General features: G+C 36.5%; 1 protein-coding gene across 5 annotated transcripts in view; it reads left to right on the forward strand.

Annotated features, from left to right (window-relative positions):
* The window catches only part of ABCA14 (ATP binding cassette subfamily A member 14), a 205,015-nt gene that overhangs the window by 151,666 nt on the left and 27,753 nt on the right, over positions 1–25,596 (forward strand). For all 5 annotated transcript variants that reach the window (XM_023616173.2, XM_070232208.1, XM_070232210.1 and 2 more), the window contains 3 exons: positions 7,082–7,334; positions 7,559–7,763; positions 19,109–19,328. In XM_023616173.2, coding sequence (XP_023471941.2) covers positions 7,082–7,334; positions 7,559–7,763; positions 19,109–19,328 — 678 coding nt within the window. The remainder of the gene's footprint in view (positions 1–7,081; positions 7,335–7,558; positions 7,764–19,108; positions 19,329–25,596) is intronic.

Here is a 25,596-nt window from a genome sequence, read left to right on the forward strand (position 1 = left end):
AAGCCAGAGAGTAAGCAGGGAATGAGTGTTTTGGTTTTAACCCCATATATGCTGGGTTTAATGTGGGGAAACTGATATCAGGGTCGGTATCATTTATGATAGTTATATCTTACAGATGAATTGACCACTTTATCATTTCATAATGACCATCCTTGTCTCTTGCGCCATTTTTGGCTTAAAGTTTATTTTGTCTGATATGAATATAGCCACCTCTACTCTCTTTTGGTTTCCTCTTGCATGGAGTATCTTTTGCCATCCCTTCACATTGAATCTGTGTATGTCCTTAAAGCTGAAGTGAGTCTCTTGTAGGCAGCATATGGTTGGGTCTTGTTTTATATCCATCCGGCCACACTATCCTTTTTGATTGGAGAATTTAATTCATTAACATTGAGAGTAATTATTGATAGGTAAGGATTACTAATGCCGTATTATTGATTGTTTTCTAGTTCCGTTTTTCTTTTCTTCTTTTGTTGCTGTCTTCCTTTATAAATTGATGATTTCACATAGTGGTATGCTTTAATTCCTTTCTCTTGCTTTTGTGTATCTATGGTAGATTTTTGCTTTGTGGTTCCCATGAGGCTTACATAAAACATCGTATATATTTGTTACATATATTTCATATATTTTATGTTATATGTATGATATATATGTGTGTGTATATATATCAATCTATTTTATGCTGATAACAGTTTAACTCTGCATACAAAATTTTGTCCTTTTACTTCCCCTTTTATGTTTTTGATATCATATTTTACATCTTTTTATATGGTATGCCCATTAACAAATTGTTGAAGCTAAAGCTATTTTGAATAAGTTTCTCCTTTAACCTTTATTCTAGAGTTAGGTAGTTAATACATCACCATATTACAATATTAGGGTATTTTGAATCTAACTATATGCTTACATTTACCACTGTGTTGTATGTTTTCATGTTACTAATTAGCATCCTTTTGTTTGAGCTTAAGAACATTTGGCATTTCTTGTAAGGCTGGTTTAGTGGTGACGAATTCCCTCAGCTTCTGTTTATTAGGAAAGGGCTTCTTTTAGCCTTCAATTCTGAAGGTCATCTTTGCTGGGTAAAGTATTTTTGGTTGACAGTTTCTTTCCTTTAGCACTTTGAATATATCATTCCATTCTCCCCTGGCCTACAAGGTGTCTTCTGAGAAGTCCATTACTAGCCTTGTGGGGGTTCCCTTGCATGAAAGAATTTCTTTTCTCTTGTTGCTTTTAAAATTCACTCTTTGTCTTTGATTTTATACAGTTGTATTATTAGATGTTTTGGAAAAGAACACTTCGGATTAAAATTTTGAAGCAATCTATTAGCTTCATGAACTTGGATGTCCAAATCTCTCCATAGGTTTGGGAAGTTCTCAGCCATTATTTCTTTAAATAAGCTTTCCAAACCTTTCTCCCTTTCTTCTCCTTCTGGGACTCCAATGATGTGTACATTATTTATTTTGATGGTGTCCTATAATTCCCTTATGCTTTTCTTCATTTCTTTCATTTTCTTTTTCTTTTTCGCTCTTCTGACCAGATAATTTCAACTTATCTATCATCTTGGTCGCTAATTCTCTCTTCTGCTTGTTCAAATCTGTTGTTGAAGCTCTCTATTGAATTTTTCAGTTTAGTCATTGTATTCTTCAGCTCCAAAATTTCGAATTGGTTCTTTTTTGTTTTCTGTCTCTTTGTTGAACATCTCATTTTGTTTACATATTGTTTGCCTGACATCATTGAATTGTTTACATGTTCTCTTATAGCTCTCTGAGCTTCTGGAGAACAATTACTTTGAGTTCTTTTTTGGGCAGTTCCTGGATCTCCATTTCTTTGGGGCCAGTTACTGGATGTTTACTTTATTCTTTTGGTGGAGACCTGTTTCCCTGATTCTTCATGATCAATGTAGCCTTGCATAGGTTTTTTTTGAAGAAGTCTCTTCTAGATTTTATGGATTAAGTTTGGTAAAGGAAGCCTTTCGCCTGCAGATGAGGGCATGCTGGATTGTGCTATGACCCTGGGTCTAGTGCTGCAGGGCACCCAGTGTAGGGGCACACAGCAGCACTGGGTTTGGGGGGGTCTCTTCAGCTCAGGTCACTGGGGTCAACAGCATCAACAACTGTATAGTACTTGGCAAGCACTGTGGAGGGTCTGCAGTGGCTACAAGGGCTGTTGGGAGCCTAACTGGTGCCTCCAGATATAGTAGCTAGGGACCAAGGCAGATAGCAGTGGTGGCCAGAGCCAGTGGTGTGCATACACTCAGCTGGAGGAGTCACCTGCAGATGCCTTTGTATTGGCAGAGGCCAATTGTAGACACATGCAGAGTGATGGGTGCCAGGGAAGATAGCAAGGGTTGGGAACAACTACGGGCTCACTGGCAGCTGCAGAGTTCCTAGGTGTCAGCATGCTCTCCTGTGGCTGCACACTGTCCCCCTGGAGGTGCACACTGCAGTGGAAGATGGTGACAGGGGTCAAGCTAGGGGCATGCAGGTACACTGCTGGAGGGACTAGTTACAGGTGGGCTCAGTGGTGCCGGCCAGTGACAGAAAACAGGGCCTGATCCAAGTCAACAAGCAGCTGCAGGGGGCTTTGTCTGTCCATGCCTTCACCCATGCCTGCACACTCTCTCCCCCTTGTGTGGGTGCTGCAGTGGAGGCTAATGATGGGAATCAGGTTGGTGTCATGTAGGTGCACAGCTGGAGGGGCTAACCACGAGTATGAGCATGGAGATGGGCATCAGCCAGAGCGCCCTCAACTGGTGTCTTTCATTCATGCAGCTGCAGAAGACCAAGCTGGCTGGTTGGAGTCAGGAAGGATTCAGGTGGCTGGCATCTTACATTTGTGCAGCCACAGAGAGACCTTGGATGGCTACTGGTGTGGGATGGGGCTCCAGCAGGGCAAGGTGTGGGAAGCAAGCAGGGAGGGACTGAGGTGGCTGGTATTAGCAAATGCAAATACTTGTAGAAAGATCTGCAGGGGTCTGAGGTGGCTCTGTTGGCTGTTAAATCGATCAGTGGTGAAAGCTGCTGTGTTTTCTGCAGAGCAGGTCTCTGAACCGCAACCGCTCCTACTGCATGTCTGCAAATAATAGCCTCTGCTTTTCTTTCTTGTTCCTAGCTGGCTCAATAAGTCTCAGCTTTGCCCGTATGGGTGGAGTGAAACTGAGTCAGTACCTTCACACAGTGCTCTGCAAAGCTAGAGAAGCTGGCTGCTTATCCTGCTCTTTCTTTTCTGCCAAGAAGAACTTTTCGTAGCTGAGAAGTTCCTTTCTGGTGCTGAACAATGCCAGCTTGGGGGATGGGATGATGCAGGCAAAATGAAATACTCTTCCTTCTCTTCTTGTGTGATTATTCTTAGATTTTTGTTCCGTGGTGTTGCTAAAACTTCTTGAGTGGACTCAAAGAGGTCTCTGGAGCTGTGTTTTTTCATGGATAGCTATTGAGTTGTTGATCTTTGTTGGAGGACAAGTTCTTCCGTGTTTCCATTTTTTTCTGCCACTCTGCCTTCATTCTTGAACAAAATTTTCACTGTATATACAGTTCTTTGATAATGGTTTTTTTCCTCCTCAGCACTTTAAAGATATTATCCCTTTTATTTCTGGACGATGTAGAAATTTGATCATTCATATTGTTGTTCTACTGAAAGTATTGTCATTTTTCTTTGACTTTTTTCAGGACTTTCGCTTTATCTTTCTTGTTCAGTACTTAGGTTATGATATTCTTAGAGGTGGTCTTTTTGTATTCATCCTGCATGGGAATTACTGAGGGTTTTTTTTTTTTTAATTTATAGATTTGTTTTTCATCAAGTTCAAGAAATTTTCGCACATTATTTTTTGAAATATATTTGCTGTTCTGTTCTACCTCTCCTTGTTTTTTTAGAAGCTCAGTTACTTGTTTATTAGGTTTTTTATATTACCCAACAGGTCCCCAAGGCCTATTTATTATTTAAGCTTTTTTTCTTTTTGTTCTTTGATTGGTTAATTCTATTGATCTGTTTTCAAGGTCTTTGTATCTCTCCATTGTCATCTCCATTCTTCTAATACCATTCAGTGAAATGTTTTTTTTCACATACTATATTTTTTTTTACTTCTAGAATTTCCACTTTTTTCTCATCTATTTCCTATCTTTTTATGTATTGCAAACATTTATTTCATCACTGAGGATAGTTATAGCTGTTTTAAAATCCTGGTGTGCTAACTCCAACATCTGGATAATCTTGGGGTTGGTTTCGGTCGATTGTCTTTTCTTTTGGCAGTAGCTCATTTTCCCCCTGGATCTTTGTATTTTCAGTAATTTTGGCCTATATCCTGGGCATTATAATTGACAATTTGTGGCTACTCTGGACTATCTTATATTTCTCTGTTTTAGCAAGCAATCAAATTTGTTCCACTCAAAAGGCTAATTCTGTTAGTGGGTGGCAGTACTAGTCTTAGTTCAGAACGTTTTTTCCTTAGCTGAACTGCTTTGAGCCTGTTTCATACAGGCTAGTTTTAGTGGGCAGCTAGAGATTTGGGCAGACTTTAGGGTGCCTGTTTCTGAGTTTTTGCTTTTTAGGATTCTGGCCCCTCCCTCCAGTGGTCACAGATGCCTCAAAATTTGTCTTCTGATTCCCAGGCCAAAAAGACTACATGTTTTTCACAGGCACCTGAGCCAACCCCACATGTATGCTGACTAAGCCCTGCCCCAGGATAAAAGCTGCAAAATGGGAATTTTATCCTGGGTAGCTCCCCTCCTTTAAGTATCAACTACTTTCTCCCATCTGCATACTTCTCTTCACTCTACAGTGCTGTCAGGTAACTGGTTTTGTATTTTGGCCAGAGCTTATAGCTGTTATTTGAAGATGGGTCAGTCTGGTAGAATCTTACTTGACCACTAATTAGACTAGGCTAGAGAATATGCACTGAATAGAAAGTTTTCAACAAGTATTAAATTATATTTAATGTAACTACTGACATGTTTGAATTTGTGACTACCATACTACTGTTTTCTCTTTGTCCCACGTGATGTTTGTGCTTTATCCTCTTCTATATTATTCCATTTTTCGATTTCCTTTTTGTCATTTACTCTTTTACTACTCTTTTAGTGCTTTCAGCAAGCTTACAGCATGCCTTTTGACTTACCTGAGTCTAATAGAAATTGGTATTTTTATCACTTGCTAGACAAAGCAAATACCTTAGAGCACTTTAGTTCATTTTATCACCGCTCCCCTGCCCCCACCTTTTGTGCTTTTATTCTCATGTATTTGAATTACACATAAAATTTTAATTCCACAAGAAAATCCTTACTATTCTTGTATATAATCAACATTTACTTAGATATAGCCACACATTCACACTTGTAGTAGCTCCTTATTTCTTACTGCATTTTCAAGCTTCTGTCTGATATCATCCTCCTTTTATCTAAAGAGCTACTATTAGTATTTCTTTTGGTATAATACTTCTGGCAATAAAGTCTCAGTTTTTGTGTTTCTAAACATATATTTTTCTAAAGTATATTTTTAGCTAGGATAGAATTCTAGTTTTATAGTTATTTTCTTTCAGCACTTTGAAGATGTCATTCTATTTTCTTCTGTCTTCCATAATTTCTTTTAAGAAACCAGCTGTTAGACTTATTGTTGCTTCCTTCAAAGAAAAGTGTCCTTTTTTGTATTTGGTTTCCATAAGGTTTATTATGATATACCTGATTTTCTTTCTATGTATCCTGCTTGAGGTGTGTGGTGTTTCTCAGTCTGTGCTTTACGTTCATTATCTCTTTAGGGAATTTATCAGGCAGCAAATCCTCATGTTTTACTTCTCCCCCATTCTTTCTGTCTTGGATTCCAGTAACAGATACTTAGGCTTTTTATGCTATTTCCCAAATATCTCTTATATTCCTTATTGTCTTTTGCATCCTCTTTTCTCTCTGTGCTTCATTCTAGACATTATCCACTGATGGATCTTCTAGTTTACTCACTCCCCTCTATGTGCAATCTTCTATTTAACCATCAATTGAGGTGTTTTTTTTTTTTTTTGAGGAACATTAGCCCTGCGCTGACATCTGCCACCAATCCTCCTCTTTTTGCTAAGGAAGACTGGCCCTGAGCTAACATCCACGCCCATCGTCCTCCACTGTATATGTGGGACGCCTGCCACAGCATGGCTTGCCAAGTGGTGCCATGTCTGCACCCGGGATCCGAACTAGTGAACCCTGGGCCGCCAAAGCAGAACGTGTACACTTAACCACTGGGCCACTGGGCCACTGGGCTGGCCACCATCAATTGAGTTTTTAAGCTCAGTTAATGAGTTTTTTTCATTTCTAGAACTTCCATTTGTTTCTTTTTGTTGACTCAGGTTTTTTGGTGACTCCCTTTACTTGTCTTTTGCTAACATACTGATTATAGTTACTTTAATCCCTAGTGCCCAGATTACCTGTTGGTATGTTTTTATTATTTATTTTTCTCTTGATACTATTTATTAGTATGTCCAGTAATTTTTAGTGAATGCTGGACATTGTGTAAAATACTATTGAGGCTTTAGATAATATTATCATCCTCCAGAGAGGGTTTATTTGTTTGATCAGACAGTTACATTCTGGACCTGCTGCTTATGTTTCTACAACTGTATAGAGGAGAAAAGCAGTATAGAATGTTGGACTTAGCTTCTGTGAGTTTCCTTGTTTCTCTCAGATCTTTGTACTTTCAAACATACTTCTTTGGTAATATTCTGATTCCTTCAGGCAGATTTGTGTTTCTTATTCAGCCTTTCTAGTTTTTCTTAACAAGAGTTTGGTTTCCTATAAGCTAATTTATCAAAGTTAGAAGTGGAAGTCCTCAAAAATAAATTTTGAGACTGACAGTTTTGAGAGGGGAAAAAAACTTGAGGGACCTGGTGGGCTATATTTTCTTAGTGAAACTGAGCTGAAATATGTGAAGTTTGTGTGGATTATTAGTAGAATAAAGTTCTTGAGTTGAATGGCCAAGGTATTTTAGAGCTGTTTGAGACATTGAAAATGTAAAAAAATATCAGGCAGGTAAAGTCTGCCTCTCCAAAATACATAGTAAGTGATCTGTATTGTATGCTGAACCTGTGACCAGTATTGTCTTCTCATTCCAGGTGATCTTCTGGACTACTTGGTGACAAGTGAAGAATGCATTTACTCATGCATTATCGCACTTTCCTTTGAGGCTGTTGGAAATAGAATGACGTTTACCTTCTGGTTCAACAATGAGGCATATCATTCACCATCATTATCCCTGGCAGTATTAGAGAATATTATTTTTACGTCACTTTCTGGTGCTGATGCTTCCATTAGAGTCTCCAACAAACCTCAGCCTCAAAACAGTACTACTGGTAGATCTAGTCGAAGGTATGGATGCTTTTCTATTGGAATTGAACTTTGTGATTTGAATGCATTTCTTCTCCCCTGTCTGACCATGTTCTTAATAAAAAGTTAATTTTGGAAGTTAATAATAATAATACTAATAAATATAATTTATAATAAATAAATAATAATTAAAAGTTACTGTTAGAAATTGGCATTTGCTACTTTGTTATTTTACCAATGTGTCCTCTTTATTCATTCTTTTGTAGAAGAACTTCGGGACTCGAGATAGCCTTGAATTTGTTTTTTGGTATGAGTATTTTCGTCAGTGGCTTTTGTCTCCTGACAGTGACTGAGAGAATCACAAAAGCAAAGCACATCCAGTTTGTGAGTGGCGTCTATGCCATTAATTTTTGGCTCTCTGCTCTGTTGTGGGATTTCCTTATCTTCTTCATTGCCTGCTGCTTACTAATGGTGAGTATTAGACAAAGTCTTCTAAGGTCTCATTCTCTGGTATACCCCCCAAAATTTCTACTTGGCTAATATTAACCTAAATCTCTCTCTCTCAAGAAAAATGAAAATACTTTGGCTCATTATGTTAGACTTTTTGGCTTCTCAATAAAAAGGCATAGATCTAAAAAAATGGATTTAAAAATGATTAAATCAGGGGTCTTGTCAAGATGGTGGTGTAGGCGGACTCTGAACTCACCTCCTTCTATGAACACAAGCAGGTTACAGCTATTCTTGGAAAAATTACCCTGGAGAGAGAATTGAAAACTGGGTGAAAAGAACCCACACAACAAGGGACAGTCCTGACTGAGGCAGAGGAGGCAGAAATTCCTTCTGGAGAGGAAAAAAGTAACATTTGTGAGCCGCAGAGCTTCACAATTGAGCAGGAGCTACCCTGAGTTATGCAGCCTTCCCTGGAGAAGTGGGGACCTTAGCAGGGGCACATTACCACTATAAGCATGCTTAAAGACTCAGCACAACTGAGACGAGTGTCATAATATATGGCTGTGCTGGCTATTAACTATGACAAGGAATACCCCCAGAAAAGCTATGGGACATAAGAGAAAAAAAAGCCAGATCATAAAGGGCCCATGCACAAATTCACCTGTCTCAGAGAGCAATCTAAAATCACCAGAAAGAAAGGTGCACAGTCCTTTGGTGAAAAGAGACTCTCCTGGTAGGCTCTGGGTGCATCTTGGTGAGAGGTGAGACCTCTCCAGAGATGAAGACATTGGCAGCAGCCATTGTTGTGACCTACTACAGGCATGTTGACACAGATGTTGGCAGATGCCATTGGAGTTCTTACCTTGGGCTGTTAGCCCAGGGGTCTGCCACACTCACTAGGGCACTGATTTAATCCAGTTCACCCAGGGCAGACAGCCTGCCATAGGGACTGACCCCACCCAACAGCAAGCCCTCAGGCTACTTATTGGCCTGCATAGACTGGGTGCCTCCATCCTCTACAGGCAGGCGAGTGTGTCCACTTCTATGGGGCAAGGCCTATGTGAAGACCAGGTGACCTATTGGGGGTGTTGGTGGAGAATGTAGGGGCCTCTGCAGTGGGGCAACCGGGTATGCTCCACGGGGTCAGGCAGTGTGCACAGGCCAGGACTGTTTTGAAGGTTTGTGTGGACTGGGGGTGGGGGGGGCTTATCCATGGCAGAAGACCTGTGCTTCATAAACAGCCACAAAGGGGATCAGCCCTGCCTTCCAAAGCCTGAAACAATTGGGTGCTCCCATGTCTGGGGCCAGCCGCAATCAGCTGCAATCCTAAGAGAGCTGACAACAGCTTTGCAGGTCTGAGGCCTATACCAATTGTAAGCCCCTGAGCCTAGTAACCAGCCACAGTGTGTGCCTACTCACTTAAAAGAAAATGGCCACAGGAGTGTGCTATTAGATCTTGCAGTCAACAGTTTACAAACACGATTTACACAAGAATTTACAAACAGCTGGCCAGGGAGGGAAAGTCTAGACTCTGTGGGTACCTGCAGTAAGAGAAAACCTTCTGGAGCAGAAGGACACATGTAGCCCACACAGGGATCACTCCTGGAACATTTAGACTGGTGATGAGAGGGAAGCATACTGCTGGGCCTCAAAAGGCATCTCTTATGTAAGGCCACTTCTCCAATATCAGGAGACCTAGCTGACTCACCTAATACGTAGATATAAGCATAGAGAAGGAGATATAATGAGGAGGCAAAGGAATATGTTCCAAGCAAGGGAACAGGAGAAAACCCCAGAAAAAGAAGTAAATGAAACAGAAGTAAGCAATCTATCTGACAAGGAGTTCAAACAAAAACTCATAAGGATGCTCACTGATCTTGGGAGAAGACTGGTGGAACACAGTGAGAACAACAACAAAGAACTGGGAAATATGAAAAATAACCCATCAGAAATGAAGCATACAGTACTGAAAGTGAAAAATTTACTAGAGGAACAGTAGAGTAGATCATATGGAAGAACAGATCAGTGAGCCGGAAAAAAGACTAGAGGAAATCACCCAAGCTGAACAGATAAAAGAAAAAAGGATTAAAAAGAATGAGAACAGTTTAAGGGAACTCTGGGACAATGCCAAGCACACTAAAATTCATATTACAGGTGTCCCAGAAGGAGAAGAGAGAGACAAAGGGGCAGAGAATCTATTTGAAGAAATAATAGATGAAAACTTTGCTAACTTAAGGAAGGAAACAGACACTCAAGTACAGGAAGCACAGAGCACACTAAACAAGATAAACCCAAAGAGACCCACACCAAGAAGCATTATAATTAAAAATGTCCAAAATCAAAGGTGAAGAGAGAATCCTAAAAGCTGCAAGAGAAAAGAACAAGTGACATACAAAGGAAAGCCCATAAGACTATCAGTGGACTTCTCAGCCGAAACCCTACAGGCTGGAAGAAGAGAGTAGCATGATATATTTAAAGTGCTGAAAGGAAAAAACTTACAGCCAAGAATACTCTATTTGGCAAGGTTATCATTCAGAATGGAAGGAGAGATAAAGAGTTTCCCAGACAAGCAAAAATTAAAGGAGTTTATCACCAAGAAACCAGTTCTACAAGAAATGCTGCAGGGACTTATTTAAGTTGGAAAGAGAAGACCACAAATAGGAATAAGAAAATTATATTTTAAAAAACAGGCAATAAAATCACTGGCAAAGGCAAAAATACAGTAAAGGTAGCAGATCAACCATGTATGAAGATAATATGAAGGTTAAAAGACAAAAGTACTAAAATTACGTATTTCAATGATAAGAGGATAATGGATAGACACACACAAAATAAGAGATTAGATATGATTTCAAAAACATAAAATGTAGGAGGAGGGGATTAAAAGAGTAGAACTTTCAGGAAAGCTCAAACTAAAAACCCTATCAACTCAATATATATTGCTATACATGTAGAATATTATATATGAACCTCATGGCAATCACAAATCAGAAACCTATAATAAATAGACAAATAAGTAACAGAGAGTAAATAAAATATATTACTAAAGAAAGCCATCAAACCACAAGGGGAGAAAGCAAGAGAAGAAAAAAGGAACAGAGAAGAACTATTCAAACACCCAGAAAAAGTAATAAAATGGCAATAAGAACATACTTATCAATAACTACTTTAAATGCCAATGGACTAAATCCTCCAATCAAAAGGCATAGGGTGGCCACTTGGATAAAAAAAAAGACCAATATGTATGCTGCATACAAGAGACACACTTCAGACCTAAAGACAATCACAAACTGAATGTGAAGGAATGGAAAAAGTTACTCCGTGCAAATGTCAATGAAAAGAAAGCTGGGGTAGCAATACTTATATCAGACAAAATAGACTTTAAACAAAAACTGTAACAAGAGACAAAGAAGGACACTACATAATGAAAAGGGAACAATCCAACAAGAGGATATAACACTTGTAAATATCTATGCACCCAACATAGGAGCACCTAAATATATAAAGCAATTATTAACAGACATAAAAGAAGAAATAGACATATAATAGTAGGGGACTTTAACACTCCACTTACACCAATGGATAGATCATCCAAACAGAAGATCAATATGGAAACATTGGCCTTAAATGACACATTAGGTCAGATGGACTTAGTAGATATATATAGAATATTCCATCTAACAACTGCAGAATACACATTCTTTTCCAAAGCACATGGAACATTATGCAGAACTGATCACATATTAAGCCACAAAATAAGTCTCAATAAATTTAAGAAGATTGAAATAATACCAAGCATCTTTTCTGACCCCAAGGTATGAAACTAGAAATCAACTACAGGAAGAAAATCAGAAAAGCCACAAATATATGGAGATTAAACAAAATGTGACTGAACAACAATTGGGTTAATGAAGAAATCAAAGGAGAAATTAAAAAATTCCTGGAGACAAATGAAAATGAAAATACGAGAGGCCAGAATCTATGGGAGACAGCAAAAGTGGTTCTAAGAGGGAAGTTTATAGCAATTCAGGCCTACCCCAACAAACAAGAAAAATTCCATATAAACAATACAACAGTACACCTAAGGGAACTGGAAAAAGAACATCAAACAAAGCCCAAAATCAGCAGAAGGAAAGAAATAATAAAAATTAGAGCAGAAATAAATTAAATAGAGACTAAAAAAGAGGGAAAAAAATCAATGAAACCAAGAGCTGGTTCTTTGAAAAGATAAACAAAATTGAAAAACCTTTAGCTAGCCTCACCAAGAAAAAAAGAGAGAAGGTTCAAATAAATAAAATCAGAAAAGAAAGAGGAGAAATTACAAGACACACCTCAGAAATACAAAACATTCTAAGAGAATACTATGAAAAGCTATATGCCAACAAATTGGATAATCTAGAAGAAATGGATAAATTCTTAGAATCATACAACCTCCCACAACTGAATCAAGAAGTAGAGAATTTGAATAGACCCATCACCAGTCAGGAGATCAAAACAGTAATCAAAAACCTCCCCAAAAATAGAAGTCCAGGAACAGACGGCTTTCCTGGTGAATTCTACCAAACATTCAAAGAAGATTTAATACCTATCCTTCTCAAACTCTTCCAAAAAATTGAAGAGGAAGGGAAGCTTCCTAATTCATTCTACAAAGCCAACATTATCCTGATACCAAAACCAGACAAGGACAACACAAAAAAAGAAAATTACAGGTCAATATCACTGATGAACATCCTCAAGGAAAATCCTCAAGGAAAGGCCAGCAAATTGAATACAACTATACATTAAAACTATCATACACCATGCTCAAGTAGGATTTATTACAGGGTTGCAGGGATGGTTCAACTTCTGCAAATCAATCAGTGTGATACACCACATTAACAAAATGAAGAATGCAAATCACATGATCATCTCAATAGATGCAGAGAAAGCATTCGACTAGATACAGCATCCATTTATGATAAAAACTCTAAATAACATGAGTATAGAAGGAAAATGCCTCAATATAATGAAGCCCATATATAACAAACCCACAGTTAATATCATTCTCGCTGCAGAAAATTGAAAGCTATGCCTATAAGAATAGGAACCAGACAAGGATGCCGACTTTCACCACTCTTATTTAACATAGTATTGGAAGTTCTAGCCAGAGAAATCAGGCAAGAAAAGGAAATAAAAGGGATCCAAATTGGAAGGGAAGAAGAAAATGTCACTATTTGTAGATGACATGATTTTATATATAGAAAACCCTAAAGAATCCACTAAAAAACTTTTAGAAATAATAAATGAATATGGTCAAGTTTCAGGATACAAAATCCACATGCAAAAATCAGATGCGCTTCTATACACTAACAACAAAGTAGCAGAAAGAGAAATTAAGAATACAATCCAATTTACAATTGCAGCAAAAAGAATGAAATACCCCAGGAATAAACTTAACCAAAGAGGTGAAAGATCTGTATATCAAAAACTATGAAACGTTGAAAGAAATTGAAGAAGACACTAAGAAATGGAAAGATATTCAAAGGCTCTGGATTGGAAGAATTAACATTGTTAAAATGTCCATACTTTCTAAAGCAATCTATGGATTCAATGCAATTCCTATCAAAATTCCAACAACATTTTTCACAGAGATAGAACAAAGAACCCTAAAATTTATATAGAACAACAAAAGACCCAAAATAGCCAAAGCAATCCTGAGAAAAAAGAACAAAGCTGGAGGTATGACACTGCCTGATTTCAAAATATACTACAAAGCTATAGTAACCAAAACAGCATAGTAATGGCACAAAAACAGACACACAGATCAATGGAACAGAATCGAGAGCCCAGAAATAAACCCACACATATATGGAAAGCTAGTTTTTGACAAAGGTGCCAAGAACATACAATGAAGGAAAGTCTCTTCAATAAATGGTCTTGGGAAAACTGGACAGCCACATGCAAAGAATGAAAGTAGACCATTATCTTACACCATACACAGAACTCAATGTAGATTAAAGACTTGAATGTAAGATCTCAAAACATGAAACTGGTAGAAGCAAACATAGGCAGTACGCTCTTCAACGTTGGTGTTAGCAGCATTTTCTCAAATACCATGTCTGATTGGGCAAGGAAAACAAGAAAAAATAAACAAATGGGACTGCGTCAAACTACAAAGCTTCTGCACAGCAAAGGAAATCATCAACAAAATGAAAAGACAACCTAACAATTGGGAGAAGATATTTGCAAATCATATGTCAGATAAGGGATTAATATCCAAAATATACAAAGAACTCATACATCTCAACAAAAAAAACCCTAACAACTCAGTTAAACAATGGGCAAAAGATGTGAACAGACATTTCGCCAAAGATGTACAGATGGCCAACAAGCACATGAAAAGATGTTCAACATCATTCACTATCAGGGAAATGCAAATCAAAACTACCATGATATCACCTCACTCCCATCAGAATGGCTATAATTAACAAGACAGTAAATAATAAGTGTTGGAGAGGCTGTGGAGAGAAGAGAACTCATACAATGCTGTTGGGAGTGCAAACTTGTGCAGCCAGTGTGGAAAATAGTATGGAGTATCCTCAGAAATTAAGAACAGATCTACCATATGATCCATTTATTCCACCGCTGGGTATTTATCCAAAGAATTGAAAACACAAGTACGTAAAGATACATGCACTCCTATGTTCATTGCAGCATTATTCACAATAGCCAAGACTTGGAAGCAGCCTAGGTGCCCATCAAGGGATGAATGGATAGAGAAGATGTGGTATTTGTTCACAATGGAATACTACTCAGCCATAAGAAATGATGAAATCCAGCCATTTGTGACAACATGGATGGACCTTGAGGTATTATGTTAAGTGAAATAAGTCAGAGGGAGAGTCAAATACTATATGATCTCACTCATAAGTAGAAGATAAAAATAATGACAAAGAAACACATAAAAACAGAGATTGGATTAGTGGTTACCAGAGGGGAAAGGGAAAGGAAGGAGGGTGAAAGGGGTGATTGGGCATATGTGTGTGGTGATGTATTGTAATTTGTCTTTGGGTGGTGAACACAAAATTCGAAATATATTATGCTGTACAACTGAAAAACAAGAGAGAGAGTAAACTTCCCTTAGGAAAATAAAAGGAATCCACTACCATCAACAAAAGAGATAGGTTGGTGTCCTAACTCCTAGTATCTCAGAATGAATCTGTATTTGGAACTAGGGTCTTTGCAGAGGTAATAAAGTTAAAATGACGTCATTAGCATAAGCCTTTATTAAATATGACTGTGTCCTTACAAAAAGGGGAAAATTTGAATACAGAGAGAGACATGCAAAGAAGTAAGACAGCCATGTGAAGACAGAAGATTGAAGTGATGTATCTACAAGCCAAGGAACACCAAAGATTGCTGTAAACCACCAGAAGCTAGCAAAAGGCAAGGAAAGGTCCTTCCTCCACAGGTTTCAGAGGCTGCACAGTCTTGCCAACACCTTGCTTTCAGACTTCCAGTCTCCAGATCTCTGAAACAATAAATTTCAGTTTTTCTAAAAGAATAAAAAATAAAAATGATTAAATTATATGCTGTCTACAACAGACTCACTTTAGATCTAAAGACATGAAAAGGTTGAAGTGAAAGGGTGGAAAAAGGACATTCCATGCACATAGGAACCAAAAGGGAGCTGAGGTGGCTATACTAATGTCAGACAAAACAGACTTTAAGTCCAAAAGTATTACAAGAGACTAAGAAGGATATTATCTAGTGAGGAAAGGGGTAAGTCACTGCAAACAGCCAAAACAATCTTGAAAAAGAACAAAGCTGGAGGACTCACACTTCCTGATCTCAAAATTTACTACAAAACTACAGTAATCAAAACAATGTGGTATTGGCATATAGATAAATGGAATAGAATAGAGAGCCCAGAAATAAACTCTCATATATATGGTCAAATGATTTTTGATAAAGGCACCAAGACTATTCAGTAAGTACAGAGTCTTTTAACAAATGATGGTAGGAAAACTAGATATCTACTTGTAAAAGAATGAAGTTAGACCCTTACCTTAAGCCATATACAAAAATTAAGTCAAAATGGATCTAAGTTCTAAATGTAAGAGCTAATACTGTAAGACTCTTAGAAGAAAACAAAAGGTAAAAGCTTCATGACATTGGATTTGGCAGTGTTTTCTTGGATGTGACAGAAAAGCACAAGCAAAAGAAAGAAAAAAGATAATTAGACTTCATGAAAATTAAGAAAACATATAAATCAAAGGACATTATCCACAGAGTGAAAAGGCAACCTACAGAATGGGAAAAAATATTTGCGAGTTATATACCTGATAAGGAATTAATATCCAGAATATATAAGGAACTCCTAAAACTTAACGACAACAAGAAAATCAACCCAATTCGAAAATGGGCCAAGAGCTTGGACAGACATTTCTCCAAAGAAGGTATACAAATGGCCAATAAGCACATGAAAAGATGCTCACTGGAGAAATGCAAATCAAAACCACAGTGAAATACCACATCACACAGATTAAGATGGCTATCATTAAAAGAAGAGAAAATGAAAAGTGTTGGGAAAGATGTGGAAAAACTGGTCCTCAAAAAATTAAACATAGAATTACTATATGATCGAGCACTTCCCCTAATAGTGAAATTCCAAAAGAATTGAAAGCAAGGATTTGAACGAAGATTCGTACATCAGTATTCATAGTAACATTATTCACAATAGCTAAAAGGTGGAAGTAACCCAAATGTTCATTGGTGGATAAATGGATAAATAAATGTGCTACATACACACAATGGAATATTATTCCGTCTTAAAAATTGACAAAATACATGCTACAACACGGATAAATTTTCAAAAGATTATGCTACATAAAATAGGCCAGACACAAAAGGATAAATGCTCTATGATTAGTGTACTTAGATTAGTCAAATTCACAGACAGAAAGTAGAATAGTAGAATAAGGTAGAATAGCAGGAGCTGGGGGCAGGGAGAATGGGGAGTTATTATTTAATGGGTATAGAGTTGTTTGTCATGATGAAAAAATTCTGGGGATGGATAGCAGTATTGGTTGCACAACAGTGGGAATGTACTTAATGCCACTGAATTGTGCACTTAAAAATAGTTAAAATGATAAAATTTTTTATGTATTCTTACCATAATAAAAATATCAGAGTAATACACTGTGGTATGAAGAATAGTGGCCCTCCAAAGATGTCTAAATCCTAATCTTCAGAACTTGTGAATCTATGGCAAAAGGGATTTAGCAGATGCAATTAAGTATCTTGAGATGTGGAGATTATCCTGGAATATCCAGTGGGTCCAATTTAATCACAAGTATTCTTATGCAAATAAAATAGGGAGGCAAGAGTATCAGAGTCAGAGAGAGATTTGAAAGTGCTAAGCTTCTGATTTTGAAGATAAAAGAAGTGGCCAAGAGCCAAGTGATGCAGGTAGCCTTTAGAAGCTTGAAAAGGCAAGAAAATGGATTCTCGCTAGAGCCTCCAGAGGGAATGCAGCCCTACTGGCTCCTTGATTTTAGCCTAGTGAAAACCATTTCAAATTTCTGACTTCCAAAACTATAAAAGAAATTTGTGTTGTTTTAGCCATTAAGTTTGTGGTAATTTGGTACAGCAGCAATAGGAAATTAATACATAGACTAATATACACCCAAAAGAATAGCTAAAATTAAAAAGACTAAAATACCAAATGCTGGTAAGGATGTAATGCAGTGGGAGCTGAGATAACTATTGGTGGGAACATAAATTGGTTCAATCACTTTGGTAAACAATTTGCCATTTTCTACTAAAACTTTGAAGATTTGTGAATATATATGTATCTGCATTAGATTACATACATATATATGCAGCAAGAGACATGTACAAGGATGTCATTAAGAATGTTATTCACAATAATAAACAATAAACACTGCAAACAACTTAAATGTTTATACTACTATAATAGATAAGTAAATGTGATATAATAATATATGGGAATACTAAACAGCAATGAAAATGAACAACCACAGTAGGAAACCTTGGGGATGAACTTCACAAATGCGATGTTGGCAAAAGAAGCCAGGTATGAAGAAGTACATACCATATAATTCCATTTATGTATAGTTGAAACTACAGGTAATATTTAGGGGTGTTTTTGTTAAAACCATAAGGAAAAGAAGGAACGTGATTATTGTAGAAGTCAAGATGGTGGTTACCTTCACAGAGGAGGGACATGTTCGTGCCTTGAGTGACACTGAGGTCTTTGTGTGGTAATTTCACAGCAGTGTTTGTTTTTTGATAATTCATTGATCTATATTTTGTGCATTTCTGAATGTTGCATTTCAAAATAAAGTTTAAAATACTGATCTAAATATTGATATTTTTGTTTATAGACTAATTTGGGGAAAATCTACCTTTTTACAATGTTTCATCTTCCTATCCAAAAATGTATACTTTATAATTAGTGAAATCCCTAAACATTATAACTCTTTCAACAAAAGAAATACCTAGATCACCCCAACTTCTATATAAGTAAGTGATTGCATTCATTCCATTGCTCTTGAGACTGAAATTCTGCTGTGATAGAAGCAAGGTAGCCATGCCCATAATACCCAAGTATTTTCACCTATGCTACGTTCATTTCTTTGTCACTTTTTCTACCATTGAAGATGTGCTATCAATCACATAGTAGCTATTCTCAGCTTAAACCCACTCTCCACTTCTCAAGGATCCCGTCATTTAATAGTTCTAAATAGAATAACTCTGGACTATTTTGAGAAACTACAGTTAATAACTTTAAGATGTAGATTTCTGGAAATTCATTTTCCTTAACAGCTCTATAGCTATTATAGATACATAGCTATACAGAGATGAGATGAGGAGAGAAGGGGTGGAAAACAAAATAGAGCCAACAGGTAGAATCTAAAGATGGAGAGCCCTGAGAGGTAGGTCTCTTTGTATCACAGCTTACAGCTGCCAGAATGAAAATCTTTAAAAAAAAAAAAAAAAAGAAAAAAAAAGGTTTTCCTGCTAGGTGATCTAATTTCTGGAGATATTGAGAGTGGGCTCATTTGGGGTTGGGAGAATGGGAAGAAAGAATACACTTCGATCTTTGTTCAAGGAGAACAAAATGAAACTGTTCCAAGTAGATAAAAACAAGTAGAAAAGCGAGTAGAAGGGTTCTGCTCATTAATGAGGAAAAAGTGGAAGTATTTCACAATCTTGCTCACAGACAAAATTATTTGATTAATAAATAGTTCTGTGTTCTAATAAAGGAAGATTTTTCTTTCTGTAAGTTTTTAGACTTGAGTTATTAGGCATTGTATAGTTTTCTTAACTTTGACTTTACTTCTGTACTCTCTGTATCTCAGGTGGTGTTCATAGCCTGCGGATTGGATTTATTGATCAAGGATTACCACTTTCTGGACACATTTCTCATCTTCATGCTGTTTGGCTGGTCTGTCATTCCCTTCTTGTACCTGATAAGTTTCCTGTTTTCCAGTAATACCAGTGCCTACATCAAGCTCGTCCTGTTTAACTACTGTGCAGGACTTTTCGGTATAATAGCGGATTTTATAATCACAAACAGGGGTAAGGACTTCACACAATTTCTCCTTTCCAGGGAATAAATAAAGAGAAATGGGCTTGAAGATAAGAACATTACAAAGTTGTTTGGTTCTTGGTATCTGGGAAAAACTTATGCTAGTTGTAATTTAATAACCTTTTATTAAGTGTCACTAATATTATAGGCATTATGTTGGGTACAGCGCAAAACAAATTACGACTCTAACGTTTTAACTAACCCAATCCCTTTGCTTCAGGCCTTGTTTGCCCAGTATTTGTAGAATGTTTATCTTTTCATTTTCCTCCTTTGATTTTGAAGTTAAGGGGAGATTGACTGGACTGGCAATGATCACAAATATTTCTTAGAAGACAGACTGCTGCCACTCCTTTATTAAATCATCCTATAAACTTTAATTTGATCTGTTTTAAGTAATTCAATCAATCGTGGTCTTGTGGAGACTGAGAGGAATAGGCTTCCAACCCATTTTCTGACCTTAGGTCTTGCCTTCCTAAAAAGAATTCCCTGAGTTAGTTGAAGACCTTTTTTAATACTTCTCTTCAAGGGAGAATATTAAGCCATATGAGAAAGAATTGATCTCTGAATAGTAGACTAAGAAATACGTAGGAGGATTTGTGCTTTGATGTTCATTCCTGAATTAATTGCATTGCTGTCAATTAGTCTCTAATTGTTTCTAAACCAATAGTATTAGTTTTCTGTTGCTACTGTAACAAATTACCACAAACTTAGTAAATTGCACAAATCTATTGTCTATAGCTCTGTAGGTCAGAAGTCTGAGATGGGTCTTATTGGACTAAAATCAAGGTGTCTGCAAGGCTGGCTTCATTTCTGGAGGTCTTAGGGGAGAATTTATTTCCTTGCTTCTTTGGGTTGCTGGCAGAAATTCAGTGCCTTGAAATTATAGGCCAGATATCAGGTTTTTTAAAGTTGGTATTTTTCCTGTCTTAAATTTTTGATAGAGCTTACCATTAAAAACCTCAGGGCCTGGAGTTTTCTTTGTGGCAAGTTTTGTTATTAATTGTAAATTTCATTTCTTCATGATATAGGGCTATTAAGATTTCTTATGACACTTTTGACAAGTTATCTTTTTTCAAAGAAGTTTTACATTTCATCTATGTTTATAAAACTATTGGCATAAAGTTATTCATAACATTCCTTTATGAAATCCTTTAAGGTCTACAAATAAATATTGATATCTGCTTATTCATTCCTGATATTGCTGTATTCACTCATTCTCTCCCAATCTTTCCTCATCATTAATCTTGTTAGGATTTTTACCAATTTTTAAATCTTTTCAAAGTGCTATCTTTTGGTTTTGCTAATATTGTCTATTTTTTGTGTTATATTTTATGGATTTCTGTTCTTATATTTATTTTCCTTCCCTCCTATTAAGTTGGACTTGTTATATTTATTCTATCTTTGTAAGGCCAAATATTACATGATTTTAAACCTTTCTTCTTTGGAATACATAAGCATTTAAAGCTATAAAATTCCTTCTAAGTACTGTTTTAGTTGCATCCCACAAATTTTGATATGTTGTATTTTCATTATTGAGTTATAAATATTTTATAATTTCTACTTGACTCGCATTGTTTACCAAATATTTGATGACTTTCTAGATTTTTTAAATTGATTTCTTATTTATTTCCATTGTGGTAAAAAATAGACCTCAATCAATATTTCAGTAACTATGCTCAAGGACACCTTCACTGCTCAATCACCACTGGTCTTAAGTACAGAAAATGTCTGTGTGCCACTCATGGCAGTCCTAGATCTAAAAGACCCTAAAAGATTAGATATTTACTGGAACATCTTCATGGGATACCTGAGAGCTCTTACTCAGCGTGCCTGCATATCACGTCACATAAAACACTTATGAAATACATACTAAGTCTGACCTCCTCTAAGGATTAGGTGTTTTCCAAGAAGTAACTTTAGGATGTTTGGTTTGGGATGATTTCTGTTCACTTTCATTGGAAGAATAGAATTGTAACTTAACAGTGTTCTTTATTTTTTCAGAAACAAAGGCATGCTAAATAATGTTCTCTGAAGAGAGTTATGCACACAATTTAAAGAGAACCATAAATGCAAAATAATCTTCAGTCACTATAAATTCAGCATCCTGATGCTCAGAACATTATTATATATTTGCTTAAAATGAGAGATGGTTAAGAGGTGGTCTTTGAGCAAGAGAGGAACATTTCCTATTTATTCCATAAAATTTAATGGCCTTTTGTAAATGTCACATTGGAATTAAATAGCCACCTGGAAATCTAGATAGCCTTATGGAAGGATTTTCTAGAGGCTGTATTTATTTTTTTCTACTTTATAACCTCTACAGAAACAATGTTATAGGTATGAAGAAGCACTGGGAATATTTTGCCAGGATCTCTGTTGGGTTGAGAGTTGCTTTTCAAAATCTTTGTTTGCATTAGGAGTGTTTGAAGAGACTGGAGACCTGCAGACAGAAGGATTACCTTTGGCTAAGCCACTCTTGGTTCTTATATCCTAGACATGACTCCTCATCTCCTGATAGAGTATCCTCATCTATAACAGAGGAATAATACTACACACTTCACAAACTTGTGAAAATTAAATGATTAAGATACACAATCTCCGTTATATGTGGACTCTAAAAAACTTGAGTATGTAGAACCAAAGAGTAGAACAGTAGTTACCAGTGGCAGTCAGATAGAGGAAATGGGGAAATGTTGGTCAAAGGGTACAAAGTTACAGTTGTGTAGGATGAATAAATCTAGAGATCTAATGTACAGCATAATGACTGTAGTTAATAATTCTGTATTGAATACTGGAAATTTTCTAAGAGAGTAGATTTCAGGTGCTCTTATCACACAAAAATGGTAATTATGTGAAGAAAAGATATGTTAATTAGTTTGTCTATAGTAATTTCACTATGTATATAAAATCATTATGTTATATAGCTTAAATATATGCAACTTTTATTAAAATCTTAAAAAAATGGGAGAGCTTTAAAAGTAAAAAAAGACATCAGAAACTGTCAGAACCAACCCTGTCAGAACTCTGGAAAATGGTCAAAAGTTTATGACAACCAAGCAAATGCTTAATCAAGAAAAAGAACCTTAAAACAATAGGAAAGATTTGTGGCATTTTTACATGTACTTGCCTGACTCCCTCTCCAGCTTGGCAGCAGTCGTGAAGGCACAATCCATGCTCCCCATGTGAGACATTCGTACTTAGTTCCAGAGGGAGCAGAGCAGACCTTCTCCACAAATTTTGGTGTAGATCTGTTCTAATCTGTCTGGGAGTTAACTGAAGAACTGAGGTGAGGTACTCATCTCTGTTTCAGCTAGCTCAGAACTCACCAGGCATGAAAAGCAATGAACATTGCTAAAAAATGTTGTAACGTAGATAAACAACTCTCAGGTGCTTGACGAAAAAGATTACACTTGAGGCATAAAATATACTGCCTAAGGCCAGTGACAAAAACCCAGAGAGAGGTTCTTTGGGAAATTAGGGCATTCAAAAGCAACTATGTATACGGGGAAATTTTAGACAGCCACACACATGCCAAGGGCAAGATACTTGCTCAGAAAGAACCTGTGAAGACCATAAGCTTTCACTTTGGGCTGATTCCTAGGGTCAGTGAAAGTCTGTCTAAGTGTTGGAGGAGGGCTCCAGCACAAAGTCTTCTAAGAATGGTAGGGCTTTGGATCCAGACATTTAAGGAAATTTCTGTCAAAAAAGCTAAGGAATAGAGACTTCAGGGACCACAAATGACAAGAAGTAAAGTCTCCATGAAAGTATTTGGGAAAGTCATTAGACACACAGACTACTACAGCCTTTAGCAATTGAAAAAAAAAAAAACAACAACAACCCAAAGAACAGCACACCCTAGGGAAGGAGGAGAAACTGTTTTCCAGAGTTAGAATATTATAATATTCAAATATCCATTTTTCAAAAAAGTTCACAAACTATACAAAGAAAGAGGGAAGTATGGCCCATTCAAAGGAACAAAATCAGTAGAAACTGTCCCTGAGCAAATTCAGACAAAGAAAACATATGCCTAAAATATACTTGAAGACCTAAGGGAAATGACGTAAAAAAAAAACCCAAACAAAAACTAAAGGTAACCATGAGAATGATGTCTTACCAAATAGAGATTAACAACAAAGAGATGAAAGTTATAAAAAATAACCAAATAGAAATTATGGAGAACCAAACATAAATTTAAAAATACAATAACTGGAATGAAAAAATTCAGTGGAGGGGTTCAACAACAGATTTCAGCAGGTAGAAGACAGACTCAGTGAACTTGGAGAGTGGACAATTGAAAATATTGAGTCTGAGGGGCAGACAGAAAAAATAATGAAGAAAAGTGAACAAAGCCTGAGGGATCTTTGAGACACCATCAAGTAGACCAGCATATATTTTATAGGGGTCCCAGAAGGAGAAGAGAGAGAAAAGTAGGCAGAAAGAATATTTCAAGAAATAGAAAGAAAATTTCAAGAAATAATAGCCAAAAACTTCCCAAATTTGATGCAAGACATGTATCTACAAATCCAAGCTCAGTGAACTCCAAGTAGGATACATTATAATCAAACTGTAAAAAGACAAAAGAGATCTTGCAAACAGCAAGAGAGAATCAACTTATCAAGTACAAAGAATTCTCAATAAAATTAATAGTAGATTTCCCATTAAGAACCAAAGGGACCAGAAGACAGTGGGATAAAGTACTTAAAGTGCTAAAAGAAAAATAACCTGTCAATCAAAAATTGTATATCCAGCAAAACTGTCCTTCAAAAATGTAGAAGAAAGTAAGACCTTCCCAGATTTAAAAGAAAGAATAAAAAGCTGAGGAGGCCCATTACCACTCAAACTGCCTTACAAGAAATGCTATAGGGAGTCTTTCTGGATGAAATGAAGTGACACTAGATAGTAACTTGAAGCCATATGAAAAAATAAAGATATCCAGTAAAGATAATTAGCTATATGAGCAAATAAAAAAGTAAATGTTATTGTATTTTTGGTTTATAACTATACACCTGGAAGAACTGGGAGAACAAGAGAAAACTAAAGGTGCAGCTGGCAGAATGAAGGAAACAGTAAAGATTAGAGTAGAGGGAAATGAAAGAAAAAATAGGAAAACAAAATCAGCAAAACCAAAAGTAGATTCATTGAAAAGATCAACAAAACTTGAAACCTCTAGCTAGACTGACTAAGAAAAAAAGAGAGAAGATGGAAATAACTAAAATCAGAAGTGAAAGGGAGGACATTACTACTAATTTTCTAGAAAGAAAAGGAGTATAAGATAAGACTATGAACAATTGTACACCCAAAATTAGATAACTGAGATGAAATCAACAAATTCATAGAACATAAAAATGATCTAAATTGACTTGAGAAGAAATAGAAATTCTCAATAGACTTCTAACAAGTAAAGAGATTGAAGGAATAATGAAAAACCTCCCAACAAAGAAAAGCCCAGGATCAGAGGTTCACTGCTGAGTTCTACCAAATTTTTGAAGAAGAGTTAACATGATTTCTTCTAAAACTCTTCCATAACTTATTTTATGAGGCTAGCATTATCCTGCAAAAAAGCCAGATAAAGGTATCACAAGAAAATAAAATTAGAGGCCAATATCCCTTATGAATGTGCATGCAAAAGTCCTCAACAAAATAGTAGCAAACCAAATCCAACAGCAATTAAAAGGATTACACCATGACCAAGAGGCATTTTCCCAGAAATGCAGGGGTGTTTCAACAACAGAAAATAATGCAATGTAATAAACCCCATTTAAATAATTTTAAAAACCACATGATCATTTCAATTCATTCAGAAAAGGCATTTGACAAAGTTCAACATGCTTTCATGATAAAACACCCAAATAATTAGAATAGAAGGTAATTTCCTCAGAATGATAAAGGATATTTATGAAAAACCCGTAGTTATACTCAATGTTGAAAGACTGAAAGCTTTCTGCCTAAGATCATGAAGAAGACAAGCATGCTTCCTTTAATCACTGCTATTCAACATTGATCTGGAAGTTCTAGCCAGAGGAATTGGATGCAAAATGAAAATTTTGGACCATCTAAATTGGACAGAAGGAACCAAAACTATTGCTAGTCACAGATAGCATGATCTTATGTATAGAAAATCCCAAACAATCCACAAGACTATTACTACAGCTAATGAAAAAAATAAGCAAAGTTTCAGGTTATGAGATTAATACACAAAAATCAGTCGTGTTTCTATACACCAACAATGAACAACTTGAAAATGAGTTTAGGAAAGCA

This window comes from Equus caballus, chromosome 13 (genome assembly GCF_041296265.1).
Source record: "Equus caballus isolate H_3958 breed thoroughbred chromosome 13, TB-T2T, whole genome shotgun sequence".
Taxonomy (NCBI): Eukaryota; Metazoa; Chordata; class Mammalia; order Perissodactyla; family Equidae; genus Equus; species Equus caballus.